The sequence below is a fragment of the Psittacula echo genome (genome assembly GCF_963264785.1).
Source record: "Psittacula echo genome assembly, chromosome: 24".
Lineage (NCBI taxonomy): Eukaryota > Metazoa > Chordata > Aves > Psittaciformes > Psittacidae > Psittacula > Psittacula echo.
Window position 1 is genome coordinate 1,432,741 of NC_137759.1, and position 22,613 is coordinate 1,455,353.

General features: G+C 57.2%; 3 protein-coding genes across 4 annotated transcripts; all 3 read right to left on the bottom strand.

The window, feature by feature from the left end:
• Positions 1–48: 48 nt before the first annotated feature.
• GDF1 (growth differentiation factor 1) lies at positions 49–2,572 on the bottom strand. Its single transcript, XM_080634143.1, has 2 exons — positions 1,809–2,572; positions 49–913 (listed from the first exon to the last, which is right to left on the bottom strand). The coding sequence occupies exons 1-2, from the start codon at positions 2,074–2,076 to the stop codon at positions 90–92; spliced, it is 1,092 nt and encodes a 363-aa protein (XP_080490269.1). The 5' UTR covers positions 2,077–2,572; the 3' UTR covers positions 49–89.
• A 1,312-nt stretch (positions 2,573–3,884) lies between these two features.
• On the bottom strand, positions 3,885–15,341 carry CERS1 (ceramide synthase 1; the record flags this gene model as incomplete). Its single annotated transcript, XM_080634222.1, has 7 exons — positions 3,885–3,927; positions 4,349–4,497; positions 5,040–5,187; positions 6,028–6,189; positions 6,485–6,665; positions 7,279–7,438; positions 15,120–15,341. The coding sequence occupies 7 exons, from the start codon at positions 15,339–15,341 to the stop codon at positions 3,885–3,887; spliced, it is 1,065 nt and encodes a 354-aa protein (XP_080490348.1).
• Positions 15,342–17,267: 1,926 nt separating this feature from the next.
• Positions 17,268–22,485, bottom strand: COPE (COPI coat complex subunit epsilon). 2 transcript variants are annotated; one of them, XM_080634170.1, is made up of 10 exons: positions 22,352–22,485; positions 22,072–22,134; positions 21,626–21,726; positions 21,285–21,437; positions 20,834–20,887; positions 20,357–20,438; positions 19,151–19,306; positions 18,815–18,883; positions 18,268–18,342; positions 17,272–17,778 (listed from the first exon to the last, which is right to left on the bottom strand). In XM_080634170.1, the coding sequence occupies exons 1-10, from the start codon at positions 22,466–22,468 to the stop codon at positions 17,731–17,733; spliced, it is 918 nt and encodes a 305-aa protein (XP_080490296.1). In that variant the 5' UTR covers positions 22,469–22,485; the 3' UTR covers positions 17,272–17,730. The 2 variants fall into 2 exon arrangements, with proteins under 2 accessions (XP_080490297.1, XP_080490296.1); XM_080634171.1 differs by lacking the exon at positions 18,268–18,342 and having other exon boundaries at positions 17,268–17,778.
• Between the last annotated feature and the right edge of the window lie 128 nt (positions 22,486–22,613).

A 22,613-nucleotide genomic window follows, 5' to 3' on the forward strand; every position in this document is an offset into this window, starting at 1 on the left:
TCAATACCAGCACAGGGGGGATTTAACACACTTGGATTTATTCCAGCACCCATCCGCGGCTCCAGCTGGGCCCCGCGGCGCACACGCCGCTATCTGCAGCCGCACTCATCCACCACCATGTCCTCGTAGTGCCTCAGCACCACGTTGTCGCTGTTATCGTAGTAGAGGATGGAGATGGGGGAGAGCCTGACGGGGACACAGCAGGGCTGGGGGGTCCCCTCGGGGTCCAGCGAGTGCACCATGGTCTGCAGGATGGCGTGGTTGGTGCTGTTGAGCTCGGCGGTCAGCGGGAAGGGGCACTCACCCAGGCAGTAGTTGGCCAGGTAGCCCTGGGGGGCGATGATCCAGTTCTCCCAGCCAACGTCGCTGAAGCTGATGTAGAGCCGCCGGGGCTTGCAGAGGCTGCTGGGGGTGACGGGGGGGGACTGAGCACTCCTCCTCCTCCTGGAAGCTCTGCACTGCTGCTGGCTGAGGGTCACCACCAGGAGGGACGTGTCCAGGAAGGAGTTGATGCTGGCGCAGCCGCCGCTCCCCAGGGCTGCGGCACCATCGCCGCTGCTCCCCGCGATCTCCAGGATCAAGCCCAGGTTCCTGCTGTGCCTTCTCCAGTCCCTCGCCACCCCGCTCAGGTCAAACACAAGAGACTTGTGCAGCTGCTCAAAGGAACGCTCCACCAGCAGCTTCTGGCCCTGCTCGGGGGCCGGCGTCCCCCGCAGCGGCAGCACGGAGCTGCGGTAGAGCCTGAGGTCCAAGCCCTGCCGCTGGCTGGGGCTGGGGTAGGAGTTGTGGCTGAATTTGATCTCCAGTTGAGCCATGGTCAAGCGCTCGCCCTCCTCCAGCACGGAGAGGTTAAAGTACAGGCGCTTCTGCAGGCACAGCAGCCCCGGGGGCTGCCCGTGGTGAATGAAGTGGCCTGACAAAGAAGGAGAAAGAGATAGGAGAGGGTTGAACCCTGCTCCTCTGAGCAGGAGCAGCTCCAGTTCGAGCTCTTGGCTGCAGAGCAAGAGGAAGATGGGGCTGACAGGAGTGGGCAGCCAAATGCATTGGCTGGAGGTGATGAAGCTGCAGGAAGGGCTGGCAGCCCCATGGCACGGCCTTTGGAAAGGGCTGGAGGCACCAACGCTGGCCTGGGCTGTAGCACCAGGATGCTATAGAGCCGTTCCAGCACCTCCTCTGGATGCTACTGAACATCTTGGTGTATGTTGTTCCCCAGCTCTAACTCTTCCCCAGGCCGGGGGGGGTGTTTGGGATGGAGGGGACAGGAGAGCAAACAGCAGCAAACTTTAGGAGCTGGGAACCTGCCTGGTTTAGCCAACCTGAGCTTTTCACTGGAAACCTGGAAGCGCGAGAGACCCGGAGGACAACTGGGTAAGGGGGAACAGCTCAGAGGGGCCTCAGGAGGACAAACAGGAGGAGGGACAGAGGCAAATGGCCACAACCTGTCCCTGCCCCATGCTGGGTGCTGCTGCACCCACATCCCAGCAGATGGAGGGGCCACGTCACCACCATGAGCCCTGTGGGCCAGGTCAGCTGGGATGAAACCAGCACCATTGGGCTGCTGGAGGTGGCTCCAGGACAGAGCCTTGCACAGCTCCACACCCTCACCCATGGACCATTTCCAGCTGTAAATCATCACCTGCAGCATCCAGAGGGCCCAGAGCTGACCCCGCAGTGCCTGGGCACTGCCCTGTCCTCCCCCAGCCTCTCCTACGTGCACCCAAGAGACAGCCAAGGAAGGGCAGAAGCCAAGACCTCAACCCAGAGAAGAGCTTCCAAAAGACAGGACCCAAACCAGGGCGTTTCTGTACCTTGGTCAGCGAAGACACGGATGATGTTCCCGGGGACATTCAACTCCTCCACCCTACAGGCAGCTCCCAGGTCGCTGCTGGTGGAGGGCAGCGTTTTCCTGCTCTGGAAGATCCGCCACAGCACCGAGGGAACAGGAGCGTGGGTTCTGGGGCTGGGTTTGGTGCTCAAACCCAGGGATTTTAACAGCAAACTTTCCTGCACCCTTAACTGGGAGCCCAGCGCCGCGCCGAGGAGAGCCCAGGCCTGAAAGCAGGGGAGAAGCCACATTGCTCCGCTCCTTCCTGCAGACAAAGAGCAGCTGGGGCTGCGGACCTGAAGCCAGGGGGTGTCGATGGCCCGATTGAAGCCTTTGATCCGGTGAGTGCTCAATTAGCACGAGGGATTCCCGGGATTGGGCAGAGGTGGGAGCATCCCTCCAGGCTCCCGCGGATCTCTTTAACCCTTTGAGGCTGCTGCTCCTCCCGCAGAGCTCCTGCAATCTCCCTTATCTCCACCCCAGCCGGGTCCGACAAAAGTCCTTGCTGACGGGGAAGGGGCTGCTCTTCCCCACACATCCCATCCAGATCCAGACACGGAGCCGGTCTCCTCCTGCTCCCGCATTGTTTTCTCAATCACAGCATCCAACTCTTCTCTCTTCAGGCCATCAACTTCCAGCACCTTTCTTCCTTCAGCTCCCTGCCCACAAGCACAGCCCCAGGGCGGCACAGGAAGCCATCAGCACCCACCTTCAGCACCCATCCCCAGCCAGGTCCCTGCCCCTTTCTCTCCGTGCCAGCAGGGCTGCAGGCAGCAAACCTGCTGTCACACACACACGGATGGAGTTACCAGCTGAATGCTGAGGCCAGTGCTGTAAAGTCCCGTTTCTCCACACACGAGACAAGGCATCACCTGGATCTCAGTTCCCTTCGTTTCTTCCTTCCTGCAAATCCCACTTGAAAGCCAAGGAACTAAAGCAGAGACGGCGGCGGGTGAAGAGGGGCTGGATCCCAGAGCCTGGGCCAGGCTCCATCAGCCCAAGTCACCTTTTGCTGTTTCCCAAGGAGCTTTCCCCAGGGCTCACAGGAGCCTGGAGCTGACTCAGTGCAGCGCCCAAACACGGGATAAAACCACACGGAACTGGGATTAACGCCCTGAATCCCCCCCTCATGCTGGGAGGGAGCTGCACATCCCAGCACAGACACAGGAGCAGCCCTGGCCCTGCAAGGGGAGAGCGATGGGGCTGCCCAGCACAGACACAGCCTCGGGACAAGGCTCAGGCCAGCCCTGCCTGGAAAGCCAACACGAGGAGCAGGAACTGTGCTTTACTCGAGCGAGCAGATGTTGCTGGGTGAGGGTCTGGAGACCCCTCAGCAGGGGACCCTGCAGGGCTGGGACTGGCTTTTTGAGCAACTCTAAGATCTACATCGGCTTTATAAGCAAACTCAAGCTCCCGGCCCTCATCTGACAGGCCAGGAGGCTGCACTGACGCTCCAGGGCTGGGTTTCCAGGCAGACTGGCTCATAGAAGCTGTGCTGTGCCTCCAGGCAGATGCGGGCAGCTCTGCATTAGTGACCCCTCCTGAGGAGGAGGGCTCAGAGGTGCCCCACATCACCTCTAGTCCCTGCTCAGCAGCCAGAGAAGAGCTGGCTTCAGGCTCCCCTGGCCTGGGACGGTGCTGCCCATGCAGGAGAGGACGTTTCCCTCCCCAGCTCGATGCTGGGGCAGAGGAGCCTTCAGGAGCTGCTGAGGAAGGGCTGGTGGGAGGGTCCAACAGCAAAGACAGGGAATATCACAAAGGGACTGAGAAGAGGCAAGGGATGGAGCGACAGAAGAAACACCAGGGGACCTAAAGCCAGCTCCAAATCCTACCTGGACCAGCAAAGCCACCAGCCTCAGCTGAACCAGCACGGGCTGGCTACAGAAAGCACATGAGCATCAGGTGAAGCCTGGTCACAGCCAAGCCCCAGGAGGGGCCTGATCCTGTCGGTGGCGCCTCTTCCCCGGCTCCGGGCAGGGGGTGAAGGGGTGGCAGGGATGAAGTTCTCCTCGTGCTGGGTTTGAGCCCTGGGTCAGCCCCAGCTCCGGCCTCGTGTCCCTCACAACCGCTTGTCCTTCACGAGTCCGTTCTTGAGGTGCATCCTGTGGGAGAGCAGAGGGGCCGTGAGCACCGACCTGCCCCCCCCTTCCTGCCCCCCATCACTGCTGAGGTCAGACCTGCCCCCCCCTTCCTGCCCCCCATCACCTGCCCTGCCAGGCTCTGCCCACCACATGAAGCAGAGATGCTGCTCAGAGCCGGCAGCCTCAAGCACAGAGCCAGCCCTGCACAGCGAGCAGGGGAAGGGCTGGGTGAGCATCCACGGGACAGAAGGACAAACAGACACCCCGCAGTGCCTGGCATGGAGATACAGAGCCCTTCCTGATACCTGCAGCAATGTCCTATACTCTGCGTCAAGAGATCTTCTGTCCTCATGCCCAGCAATGATCCCCCTGACAGCGGCTCCTGGGTCTCTGCCAGCATCCCCTCCCCACAGATGCTGTTCACGTCACCCCTGCCACATACCCTTCTTTCAGAGCATTGGGCAGCTGGAGCCCAGCCTCCCTCTTCTTGGCCGTTGTGGGTTTCTTGCTGTCTTCCACGTCGTACTCACGCACATCGTTCACCTCTTGCATCTGCCCCATCAGCACCTTGGCCACAAACAGGACGATGTACTGTGGGGGAGAGGCACCATCAGCCACAAACGCCAAGGCTCAGAGCTGCTGCTCCCAACCTGCTCCCTCCCATTTGCTAAGTGGGACCTTGCTCTGCTGTCCTTAAGCCCATGAAGGGCCAGGCAGATCCCTCTGGGATGAGCTGCAGCAGCGGGAAGCAGCGCTCCTGCAACTGCCCTTAACCTGCTTCATTCCCACCGGATGATGACCTCGGATGTACCCTGCTGTGCCCAGGGCTGTGCTGGATGACACCAGACCTCCAAGTCCACCCTTTCTGCACGCCCCCCGCCCCAGGCCCCAGGGGACACCAGAGCATTTACACCCATATCCAGTTCCAGCCTAGCAGTGATAACGCTGTTATCACCCCCTCCCCGTGGATCACGCTCTGAATTCCAGCACGGAGAAGCCCCCCAGGCACTGCCCTGAGTTTCCCTCCTCCCCCCTGCAGTCCCCTGAGCTGCTCCCGAGAGGCAGCAGGCGCCATGCAGGAGCAGCAGAGGAGGGAGAAGCCAGTGCAGGGGCTGCTGAGCTCCCCCACTCACCAGAAACCAGTAGATGTTCATCAGAGTGAGGACAAGGAGCAGAGCATTGAAGAAGAAGTAGAAGGGGATATTAGGGACCAACTGGAGGCTGGAGTAGCAAGTGGCGTAGAGCACCTTGAGGGGGAACCAGTAGAGACGGAACCAGAACCTGCCAGGGCAGAGGGAGCAGGGTGGGTTCAACATCCCGCAGGGATCCCAAGGGAGGGGAGGTCCCCAGCACCACCTCCTGCCTGCAGGCAGCCCTCACCCACTCCCCTTGCACCCGCAGTCCCTGCTTTTGGCATCTGCCTTGGGTTTCCAGGGCTGGCTCCAGACAGGACCTCAGAGAGACCCTGTGGAAGGGCAGCTACTGAAGGGAGAACACAATTTCTGGGGGCAGGAAAGGTCTGGCATCAGAGGCTGGCTGGAGGAAGAGCTTTCCCAGGGCAGAGGCAGGTCCTCACTGCAAATCACCTCAACTGGAGCGGGAAGGTTTTCTTAGCCCTGTGCATCCCTAGTGAATCACTACAAACCCCTGCTGCTCTCCTTGCCTCTAACTGAGGGCTCTTCCTGCCACCCCTCAAAGAGGGAGGAAGGAGACAAAGGAGGAGACAACCTGCATGTTACCCCTCTCTGTTCTTCACCCTTTTTTCCCTCCTGCCTTGCCCCAGGAGGAACAGCAAGGCTGGAACCTGGGACAGCCCCAAGTCCTGTTTCCTTCTTACTGCTCACACCAAGCAAGTGGGACAATGGCAACAGCTCCTGCTCCCCTGGGGTCATTTGTCATGCTGCAAGCCAGATTTCACAGGCACTTCTGTGGTGACAGACGGCAAAGAGACTACAGAAGGATTCCAAGCCCAGCATGGGGTCAGGCTCTGCGGGAACCTCTTCCCAACCAGTTCTTGGAAGGGCTGGTTCCCATGCACACAAACCCAGCCCCGTACCCCGAGGCACCGGCGGACTGCAAAAGCTGGTGAGGAAGGTGGGGAGCGGGATGAGCCAAACCCACCAGCTGATGGTGAAGGTGAGGCAGCCGATGTTGGAGAGGACATCATTGAGGCGATGGTAGACACCCCCCCGGTGCTTGAAGTAGACATTGAGCTTGGTGAACTCCAGCTGGATATCATTGACGTCGTGCAGGAAGAGCACGAGGATGCCCACGTTGTGGTACCTGCAGGAACGAAGAGGAGCAGGGAGATGCATGGGGCAATGGGTTCAGGTTAGCACCCAGCACCCACAGCCCAGTACATTGGGAGAAGATGGAGTCCCTAAAGAACCTGGACACCCAGACCTGGCAGGGCGCAGCACAGCAACGTGCTGCATCGTGCAAGGGCTCTCAAGTGCTGTGGTACACGCAGGCGGGGTAAGGAGGGAGGGCAGAGCCTAACAGGAGCCACAAGATGCAGGTGAGCAGAGGCAGCCACAGCTTCTGCTGGCCCAGGGCAGGGTCACAGCCAGGACCTCACCTGAAGGCGTAGGAGCAGGCTATGAGGGTCAGCGCGACCACGTGGTGGAGAAGCATCACCACCGAGTCCTTGCGCCACGTGTCCATGTAGGCGGTGGCGTAGATGGAGTGCCCGTAGAAGCTGCACTGCATCAGGTAGGCGATGGCGATGTCCGTGGGCACGTCCATGCCCTGCTGCCAGTCTAGGGTGGGACAGAGACACCGCGGTGAGCACAGAGCCTCTGCCCACAGCAGAGACAGGACAGCCAGAGCTGTCCCAGGCAGCCCCAGCACTTCGCTGTGCTCAGGGCCCCACTCAGGTCATCCCAGACACAAAGGAGGCAAAGGCTGTAAAGGAACCCGGGTATCCTGGCTCCCAAAGGCTGCTTTGGCATGGGACCCATTCTCAATCCTAGATCTAAGAGAGAAGCTGTGGAATTGTTCAAGGCCAGGCTGGACAAGGCTTGTGGAAGGTGTCCCTGCCCGTGGCAGGGCTTGGAGTTAGATGAGCTTTCAGGCCCCTTCCAACCCAAAGCAGTCTGGGATTCAATGATTTACTTCTCTCCTGCTTTAGCTACTCGATCGCCTTCCCCTGACACATCCCAGCCCCTGCCATAGCCACTAGGTGACTCTCTAACGAAATGAACAGAGCCTGCTCTGCCCTTTCCATGACACCCACAGCATCATAGGAAAGGCAATTTAGGGGTTTGGTCTTCTCTTTTGCTCACCCCAACTCCCATTCCCTCGGTCAACCCAGACATTCTATGAACCTGGACATCTTAATCCATCCCCATTTCTCCCAGGCTCTTACTGTACCATAAAAGACAGACGGTGGGTCATAGAAGAAGGGGTACTCAGTGAAGAAGAGCAGGTAGATGCCATACGACCAGGATATCGTGTAGAAAAGCAGCTTCCAGGCACTCTCTGGCATCTTGGCAGCATCTTTCGGCCGCAAGTTGCACCACTCCCCAAAGGGCTGCAAGGAGAGGAGAGAAACATCATCACACAGGGCAAAGAGACAGGAACAAGGAGGTCAAAGAGGCTCTGGACAGAGGCTGAAGATCCTTCCACTCAGCCTCGGCTGAAAGCGAAGCCTTGCAGGGAAGGCAGGAGCCTGTGTCCCACGGCCTGGGCACAGCTCCATGCCCTTGGCTTCAGGAGCAGGGCTGGCTCTGCACAACACAATCGCTCAGAACATCAAAATCCAGCCCAAGGAAACCCAGAGGAGGAACCCCCAACTGCCCCGTGCATCCGGAGCCCGCAGCGCTGCCAGCCTGGAACACAGCCTTCAGCTGAGGAAGCAAAGGCTTTGCAGGGCCCTCACCACATGCTGCTCCCCAGCAAAGACCCTGCACGGGCAGGCAACGGTGGAGGAGGCAGCTTTGCAGGTGATGGGGCAGAACAGGCTGGGGCACCAGCACCTCTTGTGTCGCTCACGTTCCCAAGCAGCTTTTTGTGCTGACCAGCACTGACACAAGGGCCTGCAGGGACAGAACAAGGGAATGGCTTTAACCTGCCTGAGAGGAGACTGAGCTGAGCTCTTAGGCAGAAGCTCTTCCCTGTGAGGGTGCTGAGGCGCTGGCCCAGGGTGCCCAGAGAAGCTGTGGCTGCCCCATCCCTGGCAGTGTTCAAGGCCAGGTTGGACACAGGGGCTTGGAGCAAGCTGCTCCAGTGGAAGGGGTCCCCATGGCAGGGGTTGGAGCTGGAGGAGCTTTAAGGTCCCTTCAACCCAACCCCTTTGGGACTCTATGAAACGCTTGGCAGCTCCCCTCCCACCCATCAGGGCTGGGGAACAGGAGGAAATCTCCCCAGACACGGGCACAGCGCGGGCGGGGAGGATGCGCAGCTCCCGCTTGCTCTGCTCATCGGAACAAGAGCTCCTCACCCCATGCCCCAAGGCTGAGAAGCACCACGGGGCTGCCTGCAGCAGAGCGGGGCCACCGGGCCAGGGACAGCTTGGAAATGAGTGCAAAAGCAAAGCCCCAGCATTAAGGAGCCTCAGCTCCATAGGGGTGACCTGGAGAGGCTCCATCCTCCACCTCGGCCCGTGTGCCGGGCAGCGAGTGGTGCTGGAGCCTGCCCTCAGCTCCGGGCCCCCCGTGGCAGCTGAGCAACACCAGGCACCATTCCTGCTTCCCATCACACCAGTGACAGAGCCGTGTCAGCCGCGGCCGGAGCCAGCTCAGGGTCCAGAGGGAACCATCCCTGCCTGAAATGCAGATAACGCCCGAGAGAGAGACCAGATACGCTCCAGATGGCAACGAAATGCCTGCAAACCCTCTGTACCCTGCCCCAGGTCAGCACTTCCTGGCTCCTGGATGCTCAAAGGCTATATTAAGGCCCCAGCTGTCCCCAGGCAGCGGCTGCTCTGGCTTTTAGCCCCTCTCCGCATCAGATTTTCAAAGGACTCCACTCCCAGCATTATCCCAGCCTCAAAGTGCTTTGTTCTAAGCTCTGAATTTCCCAGCACTGGTCAGCCCTGGAAGCACCAGCCCCACAAAGCTCTGCCAAGCCGTGCCCTCCAGCCCTGGCCTCCCACATGCATCTCGCATTCACAGCATGGCCATCCCTGCGACCAGGAGCACGCTGCTGCCAAGGCTTCTTCCAACAGGAGCCACAGGAGGAAAAAGAGGAGGAAGCTTGAAGGGGGAATGAATAATGCAGAGCCAGAAAGCCCTGAGCCCAGAAAGCATGAATTATTTGTGTCTCCATACAGCGGAGCACAGGAGCAGCTCACGTATGGGGACAGCTCACCATGCCACACAGCAAGCTGCAGGGCCCCTGCCCTCCTCAGCTGGGCTCAATTTAGGATGCTGAGCTCAGCCTCAAATCCCTGCTGCAGCTTTGCTGCCCATCACCAGCCAAGTCATGTCCCTGCTTCTCTGCACCTCCTTACTTGCAAAGGGGGAAGAACACCACTTGTTCCCACCCTGGGTGGGCACAGACAAGGATCATCACCTGTGGGGCAGGCACATACCACCCGCATGAACAGCCCACTGCCGGCACAGCAGCAGCTCCCAGGCCGGAGCAAAAGCAAAGCCTAGGGAAGGGTGATCCTGCTCCAGCTTGTGCTGGCTGATGCTCAAGAGAGGCTTCAACCCTGATGGTTAATGACAAGCCCTGCAGAGACCCTCCTCTTCCTCCCTTCAGCAGCCATGGGGCATCTGAGGCTGTGCCCCGAGCACTATGGAAATGGGACTTAGCTCTAGAGCAGACACAAAGGAACTGAAGAGAAGCAGCATCACCCAGGGGGCTGGGGGGCACAAAGTAATGTCCCTGGTGAGCCCCCCATCAAAACCTGGACCCCTTGCACGGGGAAGCACAAACCAAGGAGAGGCCCAGACCAGCCCACGCCATGCAGGAGGTGGGAGATGTGCAAGGTGGGAGATGTCCTCCCATCACCCGGCTGCTGTTCCCATGGCAACGCAGCAGTGATGCCTGTTGCTAGGGGTGACGGGTGCTGCGGTGGGAGCAGCGGATCTGGCTCCGGCTGAAAGAGCCCAAGGCTCTTGGCAAGCAATGTGCAGGGCTTTGCTTGAAGGGCAATCCGCTCTTCCTCCCTCCTCCTCCTCCCCGTTACCCCCACGCAAACCTTCACAGGCAGCTTCTGATTCACCTGCACAACTGCCCACGCTGGGGGCCGTGCCTGTTCCCCCACAGCATCGCCCCACAGCAGGCAGGGGGAGGAAAGGAGCGAAGCAGTGGGTGAGAGCACACCGAGAGCGGTTTGGAGCTGCAAAGAGAAACCGAATGGAAGCTGTCGCTGCCCACAGCTCTGCTGAGTGTCAGAAAAAGAACAACTCCTTTTCTCTCCCTTTTCACAGCCTCCAGCACGAGAGGAAAGCAGCCGGTCCCCTCATATCGACACCCAGCCACAGCAACAGGGCACGAGTCCCTGCAGCGACCTGGCCGGCCGCAGGGATGGGTTATGAATTGAGGCTTGTCACAGAAGCACTGTACCCGCCAGCCCACCCCATCGCCGCTGCCCCCCCCCGGCCCGGGGACCAGCACCCGGCCAAGTCCCAGCCAAGCTTGTCTGGCTCCTGGGCACAACGCGTTCCCCAGAGGAACACAAAGGAATGGCTGGCACGGAGCACCCTCAGCCGGGAACTGGCAGCTTGACATCAGCTTTTACTCAATGCAGATGATAATGATGAGCAAGCAGAGCTCCAATTCAAACCCTGGCCGAAACCAACAGCTCCTGCCCCTTCCAGGGCAGCGGCTCAGCTCCCCGCAGCATGGCCTGGGGCTGCTCCAAGCTGCAGTGGTGCTTTTCCACCCCAGCGGGCTCTGTCCCCTCCATACCCAGCCTGGTCTGGCTGCCACCCCCCGCCACAGCAGGGATGGGGCACAGGGCCTACAGAAGGGAAGAGGCAGGAAAACATCACTGTTCTGTAAAGCTGAAGAAAACCCTTGCCTACAGCAAACCCAGAGAGGGGCTTTGGACAAGGGCCTGCAGGGACAAGCCAAGGGGAACGGCTTGAACCTGCCAGAGGGGAGACTGAGATGAGCTCTTAGGCAGAAGCTCTTCCCTGTGAGGGTGCTGAGGCGCTGGCACAGGGTGCCCAGAGAAGCTGTGGCTGCCCCATCCCTGGCAGTGTTCAAGGCCAGGCTGGACACAGGGGCTTGGAGCAAGCTGCTCCAGTGGAAGGGGTCCCTGCCCGTGGCAGGGGTTGGAGCTGGAGGAGCTTTAAGGTCCCTTCAGCCCAAACCAGGCTGGGATTCTGTGATAAATGAGTCTCCTGGAGCCTGCAGACCCAAGCCCACCGTGAAAGGGGAATGCACTGAGCTCCAGCACCATGCAGCGAGGCACTCGGTGCCTCAGCTTCCCTGCCTGCACGGTGGTGAAGGCACCAGGGCGCTGTGTTAGATAAACATGAAGAAGGCGGCGCTGGGACAGCAGCAGCAAGGCAGCAGATGTCATTCCTTGCTCAGCCCCTCTGCAAGCCGTGCCCCTGAGAGAGAAAAGCCACAGCACCCACAGGGTGCTGCGGGGGCTGCACAACCTCCTCATTCCCCACTGCTGACACAGGGAGCGCAGCCCTCGCTCCCAGCAGCTTTGCCCCACGGGGTGAAGAAAGGACCCACTGTTGTGGCTTCCCCCCCTCGGGGTCCAGGGGTTGTGCTTCCAACAGGCAGAGCACAGCGGGATGAGCCATGGCAGCAGCACCCAGGCTCCATGGGGTCCTTTGCTCGAAGCAGAGGCAGTGCTGGGTGGCCGGGCTGGGGGCAGTGATAATTCCCCCCTCAAGCCACGCATCCAGTGCTGGGGCTCAGAAGAACCAGCCTGGACAATCCCGTCGGGTGGAGGAAAGTTGCATAAAGCTCGGACAGGGATAATGGGGACCGTGGCTTTCCAGCTTCCACGTCCTCCCCGGGGCAGTGCTGTATTGCTCGCATGGAAACCCTGCTTTCCAGAGCCTAGTTTTTCATCTAGACAACACTTTTCCTTGCAGAGGACACTGCAATGTCCTACACATCTTGACCCCACTAAGAGAGCAAGCTCGCTGGTGTGTGCCCAAAAACAGGGAGCATTTACCCACTGCAGAGAAAAGGCAGAGAGCCGGCAAGGATGGAAGTGATACCTGACCAGCACCACCAGGTTCAGAGGTGGCTGTTTATGGAATCCCAGCCTGGTTTGGGTTGAAGGGACCTTAAAGCTCCTCCAGCTCCAACCCCTGCCACGGGCAGGGACCCCTTCCACTGGAGCAGCTTGCTCCAAGCCCCTGTGTCCAACCTGGCCTTGAACACTGCCAGGGATGGGGCAGCCACAGCTTCTCTGGGCACCCTGGGCCAGCGCCTCAGCACCCTCACAGGGAAGAGCTTCTGCCTAAGAGCTCAGCTCAGTCTCCCCTCGGGCAGGTTAAAGCCATTCCCTTGGCCTGTCCCTGCAGGCCCTTGTCCAAAGCCCCCAAATAACATTGTACAGAGTGGATTTTTCTCACTTACAGATTCTGGGGACTTCAGCTTTGAGCAACAAAGATAACTCAAGGGAGTTTAGGGCTGCAGGTGTCTGCCCAGCATTGCCGCAGCTATTCCAGGTCACCTTGGTGCATGAAAACTAAGAGCACACCTGGGTTTGAGTGCACTGCACCCTGAGGACCTGCCTGGCAGGGCAGGCTGCCGGCACAGCAAGCCGAGCTCCAGGCGCTTCACCAAGCCTTTCCCAAGTGGAGCTGCCTGGTGCCATTGCAGCGGTGCTTGGCTTCGGCACTGCCAGGCTCAGCTGCCTCCAGGGGGTTTCATTAACAGAGATGCTCAGGTTGCTGCTTTCTAATCAGGCTCCCCTGAGCCTGCAGCAGCTCTTTCCACACAGGGTCACACCAAGGACAGTGGTGTTCAGGGACAACAGGCCAAAATCCATCTGTGCCCTAAGGATGGTGGGAGAACCACCTCTAACACAGGCCCCAGCTGCTGTAACCAGCCCACACTTCCAAATCCGAACCAAACCCTCCATCAGGCACAACCTCTGCCACTTCTCTTGTGACAAAGATGGTGCAGGTTCAATGCTGCTATGGCGCTAGAAGAGAGCAAGGAGCCTGCCTGCCCTTCTCTCGATCCCACTGATGAGAATGGGGCCACACAGCCAGCACAGGAAGAGGAACGTGGCTTTAACACACTTGTTTCTCAGCAGAGTGGTCATGGCCAAAGCTAAGTAAGGTGCAATTTCAGTGCAGAGCATCAAGGGCTTGTGGTGAGAGTCACTTCCTCCTCAGATGCAGGGAACCACAGTCCCCATGGTGAGGTTCATTATTTATAGCTGACGTGCAGGAAGGCAGCTCCATGCTCTGAGGGCACTTTGGTAACCGGGAGGGTTTCAGTTCTTGCAGGGAACATGAAGAGGTTCAAGGTGAGGACAGAGCCTGAACTGGGAAGCGATGCCCTGTGCAGGGGAGAAGTTTCCTCCCAGGGTTAAACTGGTCTTTCTTCTCCCTGACTTTCCTTCTGAATAACCCCATTCTACTGCTGCCATAAAGGGACCATATAATACAACAGAACCGGGCCCCCAACACAAGAGGGTTGTGGACCTGGGCAAGTGAGTTCAAGGGCTGGAGCAGCTCTGCTCTGGAGCCAGGCTGGGTCAGCCTGGAGAAGAGAAGGCTCCTGAAGGGGAGACCTTAGAGCAGCTCCAGTGCCTAAAGGGGCTGCAGGAAACCTGGAGAGGGGCTTGGGACAAGGGCCTGTAGGGACAGGCCAAGGGGAATGGCTTGAACCTGCCAGAGGGGAGACTGAGCTGAGCTCTTAGGCAGAAGCTCTTCCCTGTGAGGGTGCTGAGGCGCTGGCCCAGGGTGCCCAGAGAGGCTGTGGCTGCCCCAACCCTGGCAGTGTTCAAGGCCAGGTTGGACACAGGGGCTTGGAGCAAGCTGCTCCAGTGGAAGGGGTCCCCATGGCAGGGGTTGGAGCTGGAGGAGCTTTAAGGTCCCTTCAACCCTTGGGATATACGCATTCATCTATATGGAGAGCCTCGTCCCTCCCTGCTGCTCCCCTGCCACCTATCTGCTGGGAGAAAACCCATGCTGTGGCAGTTCACCGTGCACCGCAGCACATCACCGTGACACACGCAGATGCTGATGAAGCCACAAGAAACCAGCTCAAATCCTCCCCCCTTCTGCAGTTACAAGTGACCCATTTCTCCGAGGGAACGACAGCTCAGCACTGGGACAAGCTGCCAAGTGTCCTCGGAGAGCACTGAGCAGGCTCCACACCACCAAGAGCTCCTCTTCCCCTTCTCTGATCACCACTGGCTCTGTAAAGGTGAGCCCAGCACAAGGAGGAACCGGAGCACAAAGGAAATGACCTCCAGGGAAGCAGTTCACCCAGGGGACAGGGCCTGTCCCATGGAGCCGCAGGGAATCATCTTGGATGCATGCAGACGAGGCTCTCAGAGCCACGGTTTAGTGGTGGCCTTTGCAGCCCTGGGAGGTTGGACCATCAGGTTGGACCTGATGATCTTAAAGGTCTTTTCCAACGTGGTTGATTCTATGCTCAAGGCCTCGGGCCACCGTAGTCATGGATGGGTGAGAAAACGGTTGTCCCTGCGTCAAAAACAGCAATCCCCTGACCCAGAACAGTGCATCTCCCCTGCTTCTGCCCCTCGAGTCCTACCAAGGCCAGGATAATCGTGGAGCAAAGCAGCCAGCACCTCTCCAGGGAAACAGCCTAGAGGAGATCGGCTCAGCTGGGACTGAGCCATCAGAGAGGGGAGGTCTCTGCTCATGACACACACTTTTCACGGTGCGAAATCGAACAGAGCCGTTCCCCGCCCTGGGGCACATCCTGCTCCCCCTGCCCCTCACACAGCCCCGCGGCAGCAGGGAGAGGACCACGGCCAGCAGAGCCGTGCGGGGGCTCCCACCGCGGCACCCCCGCGCCCGCAGGAAGGTCAGCCCGGCGCCGCAGCGCATCCCTCCAGCCCCTCGCCGCGCTCGTCACCGCCGCACCGGGGACGGACATTTTCCTGCAGCCCACGGATGAGACGCAGGAACGCGGGAGGGAGGCAGCGCCAGCGCCGGAGCCCGGCACTCCGGGCACACAGCGCGGAGGAGGGGGGCTCCGCACCGGGATGCGGCCGCGGAGGAAGGGGGGGGGGGCCTCACCCCCGCCCGCAGCTCCCGCACACAACGAACCCTCCCGCACCCCCGCTCCCCGGGACTGACCCGAAAGAGGCTCCGTGCGGCGGCGCGGCGCAGCGCGGTCCAGCCCAGCGCTCCGAGCGCGCAGAGGAGAACCTCGCCCCAGCCCAGCTGCGCGCTCTCGGCCCAGGTCCGGAGCGCCAGCTCCCAGCCGCAGTCGGTGCAGCCCCGCGCGGCCGCCGCCAGGCTGCGGTAGCCCCGGCGCAGCAGCAGCCCGTAGCCGGGCATGGGCTCGGGGGCCCGCATGGCGCTCCCGCCGCCGCGCTGCCCGCCGGCTCCGCGCACGCTCCGCGGGGCGGGACGGGACCGGGACTCCCCCCGCCCCGCGCCGTTACCGGGCCCTAAGAGCCGCCCCTTCGGGCTCCGCTCCGCGCAGCCGGAGCTCATTAGCGGCCCGTTAATGAGCACGGGGCGGGGCAGCGGCCCATTAGAGCCCGTTAATGAGCACGGACAGTCGCGGAAGGGCTGAATGAAGTTGCACTGCCCCGCGGCACCGCCGCAGGACGGGGCCGTGGCGCGAGGTTGGAGTCCCTCCAGCAGCAAGAACCCGAGACAAACACGAGGAGTTCAGTGCGGAGAGATGACAGTTGATGACAGACCGGGGAAGCAGCTCCGCTGCCAAGGGGCACCCTTCGGGCAGCCACAGGGGCTGGAAGTTCCCCGCAGTGCACAACACAGAGCTCCTGCAGTCCCCAATAGCCAAACCCCCGACTCAATCTTCACCCTTAAATGAGATGCAAACAGAAACGTTTCTGCAGCTCTTTTTTCCGTACCTCTTTGCAACAGCCTGCAACCAGCAGCAGATTTGTCCCTTCCTCGCACAACAACTGGGAGTTCCCACCCCTACAACAGCTCCACTTGGGCACCTGCTGCAGCTGCAGGGGGTCTGTAATAGTGAGATGCACCTGAAAGCTGCAGACACTCCCTCCCAAAAGGTCCCCCACTGGAAGACTTGCTCCAGTGCCTCCTGCAGCAGGCAGGCAGCTTCCACCCCAACCAGCTGCTGCTTCAGAGAAGGGGAATCTTACTGTGGATGTGTTCAAAGTGATCCATCCAGTCACACAGACAGCCCACACTGGGCTCACTGAAAGAAACCCGAGTTTAAGATGAAGAGTCTCCTAAAATACCAATACTTGAATTGGCTCCTGGCAAGGCATAACAGGACCTGGAGCAGCTCTGCAGGGTTTGGTTTCAGCTGTGGAGGACTGAATGGTGGTCAGCTGTGTCCATCTGTCCCAGAACCATCAGCTAAATTGCAGCTGGGGGATCTGTACTATAAAAAAAGGAGAATGACCAGCAGCAGCACAGGCCCCCATGAACTGTGACATGAACCAGCTTGATAGGGAGAGAAAAAGACAAAATAGCAATGAGCTTCATCTCACTGAAAGCCATTCCTCTGACCACAGCCATTGTGCCCTCGAGTTCCCTGGAACCTCTCAAGCTGGGCAGCAGTGAGAAAACACCAACTCGTTCCTCTCAGGGGCCCGAACACCATGTTCCCCTCCTGCCAGTGACAGCGCTGGCTCCTGCTGCCCCCTGCTTTTATTGTTTATGTTTTTAAGTCAATTTATCATGGCCCATCAAGTGGATAATGGCTGCCCCGGACACAGAAGCCCCTTTCACAGCTCCCTCAGACAGCTCTACAAAGGAAACATTCATCCAGGCCCAGAGCAGGAATAACCCCTCACTGAAAATAGCTGCTGGCTAAACGCGCCGAGGAGAGACAATGAGCCCTTTCAGAGCAAGCAGGCGAGGTGGGCACAAAGGAAACATGGTCAGCCACATTCAATGTAGCACAAACCCCTCTTCTCCCCCTCCCCAAAGGCAACCCAAATGGTAATTCAGAAGATAATTCAAACATCAGAGGTCAGGAGGTCCCCGCCCAGGGTTCTGCTCAGGCTCTGTGCTCTGCATCATGGCTACAGCAGCACTGTCCTGTGAACAGCAGGCAGGAGCCACAGCAAACAGAGTCACATTATGTTCCACAGCCACCACACCTGCAGAAGTGAGCAGTGACCTCCACGTGTACCACAGGAGGTACTCCCTGGCTCCACATATGAGCTGCTGCATTTCACCAATGTAAGATTAAGGCTGAGCCTATTACAATGGGATTAGCTTTATTCTGGGGAAGGTTTCTCTCTCGCCAGCAGTAACCCCAGCAGCAGAGTGTGCTTCTTCCAGTGGAAAAGTTAAAGGAGGAGTCATCAGTCAGCCTGGAAGATCCATAATTCAGGATTCATCCATGTACTGAATGCAGGTGTTTAACCTTCATACTCTTCCCACATCAGTCCAGATGACAGGGCTCGGTCCTAGGGTGGAATTAGTTGAATTCCAGAAATTAAGGACCCAGAAAAGGCTTTATTAGGAATGTTTAAGGTACAGTGTTGCACACTCTTGATTCGCACTGTAGTTTAAACAGAGTTCAGGACTCAGAGTTTGCAGCTACCAAATTCAAGTAGCTACATGTTATATACAGGTTTAACAGCATCTCACTGGACTGCGAGACCCTCCCCACGGGGAGAGAAGCCAGACAACTTGCAGAGAGCATTTTTCTGTGTTACCAGGGAGTTTTTTGAACATCAACCCCAGTTCCCAAGGTACCAGAGAGCAGGTCTGCAGCCTCCTTTCCCTCTCCTCAGGCACTGGGGGCGTACTGCACGGCCAGCCGGTCAAAGTCATTCTCCTTCAAACCAGAAACAGGAATAGAATGAACAAACCTTGAACTTTACTGGAGGAGCTGAAGAGAACACCACTAGCACAGCTCACTAAGGCAACAGGAATTCTAAGCAGCAAGATCACCTGTCTCAGTTCTCAATTGTTTTCAATTTGTTTCATTTTCCCTTTGCCATCACCTTAATCCCTCTTTTTCCCTCCCCAGATTCCCTCTCCAGAAGGATGCTTCCTCTATTTAAGCACAAAATCTCACGTAACAAGATTAAGAACCCAGATGTCAGAGATTCTTTCAAGCTATGACCATTTGGCTCCTTTGTTTAACATCTGGCTTGTGGCTCCCAACATCTCCCACAAGGGCTAGGAAATTCACTGTGATAAGTGATGTACCAGAGAAGGAGCAGTGACCTTCCCCCTGCAGTCAGATTTGCTGGTAAAGAATCCACTCGCCCCACCAGAGACTGGTGATAAATTCCATTTTATATTAGAGAGGAACTTGTACCTTTGCCTGATACTCCTTTATGAATGGATGATTCTTATGTGCATCTTTCAGCTGAGACAAATAGCGATTTGTAACCTGATGGGATGGGAGAAGTTTCAATATTAACAGGAGGAGAAGCCAAGTGGCAAACATCACACTTCAATGTGGTTATTTACAGTGAGTCCAGACCCGATTTTCTCAGTGTCTCAAACATTAGCAGCCCCAGTTAAAACCAGTGAGAACTGGGAATACCCTGTGCTTAAAAATTAAACCTTAAATAGTGGGTTCAAGGGAATAGTCAGTGAGGAGTGAACTTGGAATTCAAGCCATTTCTTTTCCACCCAGGTCTTCCTCTCAAGTCCATCCCTCTGTCTGCAGCACCTGTATTTCCACAAACACTTGTGGGAGCTCCCCACACCCCAGAACTGTTCTGCTTTGTTAGTGCTGATCCTGATAAGAACTGCAAAGCCCAAGCAAAGTTACAAGCCCTCAGAGCACAGACCCTGCCCACAGCAGCACGAGCAGGTCGACAGTATCTGCTTGGTGAGCACAGTAAAACAGGCCTCACCTCCGGGGGTTTGCCCAAGTGCTGCGACAGGACCACAAAGTTGATCAGGGTCTCAGGATGGCCACTGTCCTGCAAACAAGAGCAACCATTTGATCCAATTTACCTCCACAGCAACAAACAGTACCAACCAGCAGAGTTCTGCAAGAACCAGTTGTGCCCAACCTACAGCTCACTTCACTGGAAAGGCAGAGTAGAAGCAAAGGGCGGTAGTGAGAGCAACCACCGTAGCCATATCTACCAATGTGTTGCAATGTTCATGAAGTTTAACAGTGAAGGCCATGCCGCTTTACTCTGTGACTCCCAGAGAGCAAATCTGCCTGGCAAAACCAGAAGTACCTTGTCCAGTGCCTCCTGAAGCACTCCCTCTGCATCGTCCCACTTGCCCTGGGCCATGTAGCAGGCTGCTTGCCCGTTAAGCAGCAGGAGGGTGGAGGAGCATTTGTCTGCCATCTCTTGGAAGATGTAATAAGCATCTTGTAACTTCTCACCACCCTGTGAAGGGAAGAGACAAACACCCACAGTTTCACTCCATGTTGCTAAGAAGCCTGTATGCTCCAGCCATGGTTGAAGGACCAGGCATAAAGTTCACTCCTAGGGTTATAAAGCACAGGCATGGAGCGTGTCAGAACCAATGCTGGCAGCAGCTGGCATTCAGGTGGGCTCCTGTACCACAACACATCACTGCAGAACACAGATGAAAGAAATGCAAAAATATAGAATATTAAGAACTACTTAAAGGATCAAAAGAGCCAGGCTCCCATTCAAACAGAAAAAGCCAACCACTTCAGAAGAACCACTTCAGGTGTCGGATGGATTCATGGGATTAGATTATGAAATGAAATTTTTATAATTAAACACAGGTGTGGCTACCTGGCTTTCCAAAAAAGCTCCAGACAAGTCCTACAGGCAGAGGTGCCCACCAGTTAGAGGGGGGATCGCTTGAGGAAACTGAGACCTTAAGGAAAATCAGCTGTGCACTATGGCAAGGCAAGGGTTCTGCATGAGAGATTTCCTAACAAAGCCAAGTGAACACTAGAAAGAAATCTGAATGGTACAGCAGGTTGGGTCCTGCGTAACCTTGAACTTCACTGAACTTGAGGAGACTAATTTTCAGTCACCCGATGATCTGGGCTGTGTTTGGCTTTGTTTGATTCACAAACATCCTTAAAGACAGTCTGCTCTAAGCAAAGAATAACACTTCTTTCTTGGAATTTAATTGCAAGGTCTGGATGCTGGTACTGCTGCACTTGCCATTTTATATTATAATGCTTTGTGAATTATTTAAGTGTGGTTTAGCCCTTCCCTGTGTGAGCTGAAGGCCAAGGAGTGCAGCTGAAAGACTGGCAATCAACCCAGGCACTTTGTGAAGCCAGCTGCCAGCATTTTCTGTGTACTTGAAGGAAGGGGGAAACCAACCAACCCACCCAGCAAACCCTCTGCATGCTCTTCTGAAAGTATGATGTGCAAAGAGCAAGCAGCTGCAACCTGTGGAGTGGTGTTTCTCCATGTTGTAGGCTAAGGATCCCCATTTCAGACACTCACGATGGCCAGGTTCACCCAGGCAGTTGCCAGCTGAGTCAGAGTTGCATCCTCATCTTGCTCCTGCATCTTTTTAAGTTCCTTGCTGCAGAAGGAAAAGTGGGAGTTCACACAAGGCAAAAAAGGCTCTGCTTTCTTCTCTCAGTTCTTCTGTATAATGCCACAAACACCTCTTAATATTTCACTGAAGCAATCCATGAAAGACTTCCCTGTTCTTCTTCCTTATGGGAAGCCAAAAACCCAGGACTTGGGATTCAAACCACATTCTGCTGAAGGGAGGATTAAACCTGGGGGTCCATCTCCTCCTTCAGCTGTATCGAGCTTTATTATCTCTTTTGCAGCACATCCACACCTACACACAAGTTGTTCTCCCCATGGCAGGTGTTAAAATACTGCACCCCTGGGGGAGGCTGGGTGCTGAAAATTCTCTTATCACAGCCCACCCCAGCACCATTAAGAAGCAACCAGACACAAACTTACCGAGCCAGATCAAGCCTGTCAAGCTTCAGAAGAATCTGTATCATCATGGCCATGCTGCAAGGAAGAAGAGCAGAATGATTTTCACAACTGCAGGCTTTACCTCTCCCAGTGCCTTGGGACAAACCTCCCTGCTGTGGGGCACCAGCTCTGGGAGCAGGGCCTGGAGCAGGGCAGCTGGCTCCATGCTCCCTCGCTGCACTGACACAATGCTCAGCTCAGCAATTCTGAACACCCTTAAATCAATAAAGCAGGTTCTTAAGTTTCACAAGGGAGCAATAGATTTGATATGGGAGGACAAGCACCAAATCACTTCCTATTCCAAAAGGCAAACCTCAAAGGAGCTTCTCAATGGTTTCAAGGCTTTTTAGAGAAAACGAGACCTCAGCCATTCATGGGGCACCTCTTCCAAGCCACGAGAGAGGCTCCGTGATGCCGGGTGAGTTCCACCTACCACTCCAGGCTCTCCCCTTGGTGCAGAGTGCGCAGAGCCGCGTCTGGGTTCTTGTCATGGAAATAGATGGAGGCAGCCATCAGCAAGAAGGTGGTATTGGCCACATCAACGCTTTTTGCCATTTTCCTGTCCAAATCAGCAACAATTGCATCCCTATGAAGAACAAGGGTGAGAATTTTGGAGTATCTCATCACTAAGCACCCTGACAACTCTGAGCTTGAGACTGACTGGAAAATCTCCTAAAAATCCCAATAAAGACCACACTTCGGCAAGAAATTTTCCACATGGAAGCATATTCCTTGCAGGACAGCGCTCGAGGCCCAACTTCTTATCAGGCTTACCTTTGACTCTCGTTTGAAAGATACTCTGCAAACATCCTCACTGCCTGGAGCTCAGGACTAGCGCTGGCTTTAATTTCATCCAGGACGACACCGTATTTCCTCTGTGAAAGGCAGCAAAGACAAAGCCGTGACTCTGAGAGCACAGGACAGACCTGTTAACCTACAACCTCAGTGAGAACAACCAGGAACTGACAATTTCTGCTTTACGGCTCACATCAGACTCTACAAACGCAGCCAAATTCCATAGCCCTGACCACCCAAAGAGGCCCCACGGGGTCACGCTGAGCCTGCACACATCGCACTGCATTCACGGCTGTACCAGTGTCAGGGAATGCGTTATTTCCAGAGCTGAAGGAAAAACTGCTCCCAAACTGGCCAAGGCTGAACTCGGGGTCACAAGCTCCAGCCAGGTTATCCCAAGGCAAACGCAGCATTCCCAGCCTCACCTGGGCAATGTAGGCTCGGAACAAGAACACATCCCTCTCCACTTCCTTCTCCGGGCTGGACGGCTGAAGGGATGACAGGAAACAAGAAACACTCTCAAAGACCTGCACAGCCATAACCCGACCCCACAGGAGACAGCCCCATCCACACGCACCCGGTCGGGGCACCGCAGGAGCACCGAACACAGCCAGGGACGAAAGGCTCTCGAGGAGCCTCAGGTCGGCACCTTTATCCGCCGGGGCGGAAGGTCCAGGGGCAGGCACCGCCCCGCCTCACCCGTACCTTGACGCGCTGCGCCTCGTTAATGGCGGCCTGGTAGGCCCCGATGTAGAAGCTGTTCTTCACGTCGAAGAGCTCGTCCCCATCCCCGCCCTGCCCGGCGGAGCCCGCGGCCGCCATTGCCCCCTCAGACACGTCTCCGGAAGCAGCTACGCCGCGGAGGCTGCCGGGAGCCGCGGTCTCCATGGCAATCCCCGCGCCAGCCAATAGACAAGCCAGGAGCTTGCAACGTCACCAGAGCGCCGGAAGCGGCTCTGAGTTAGGT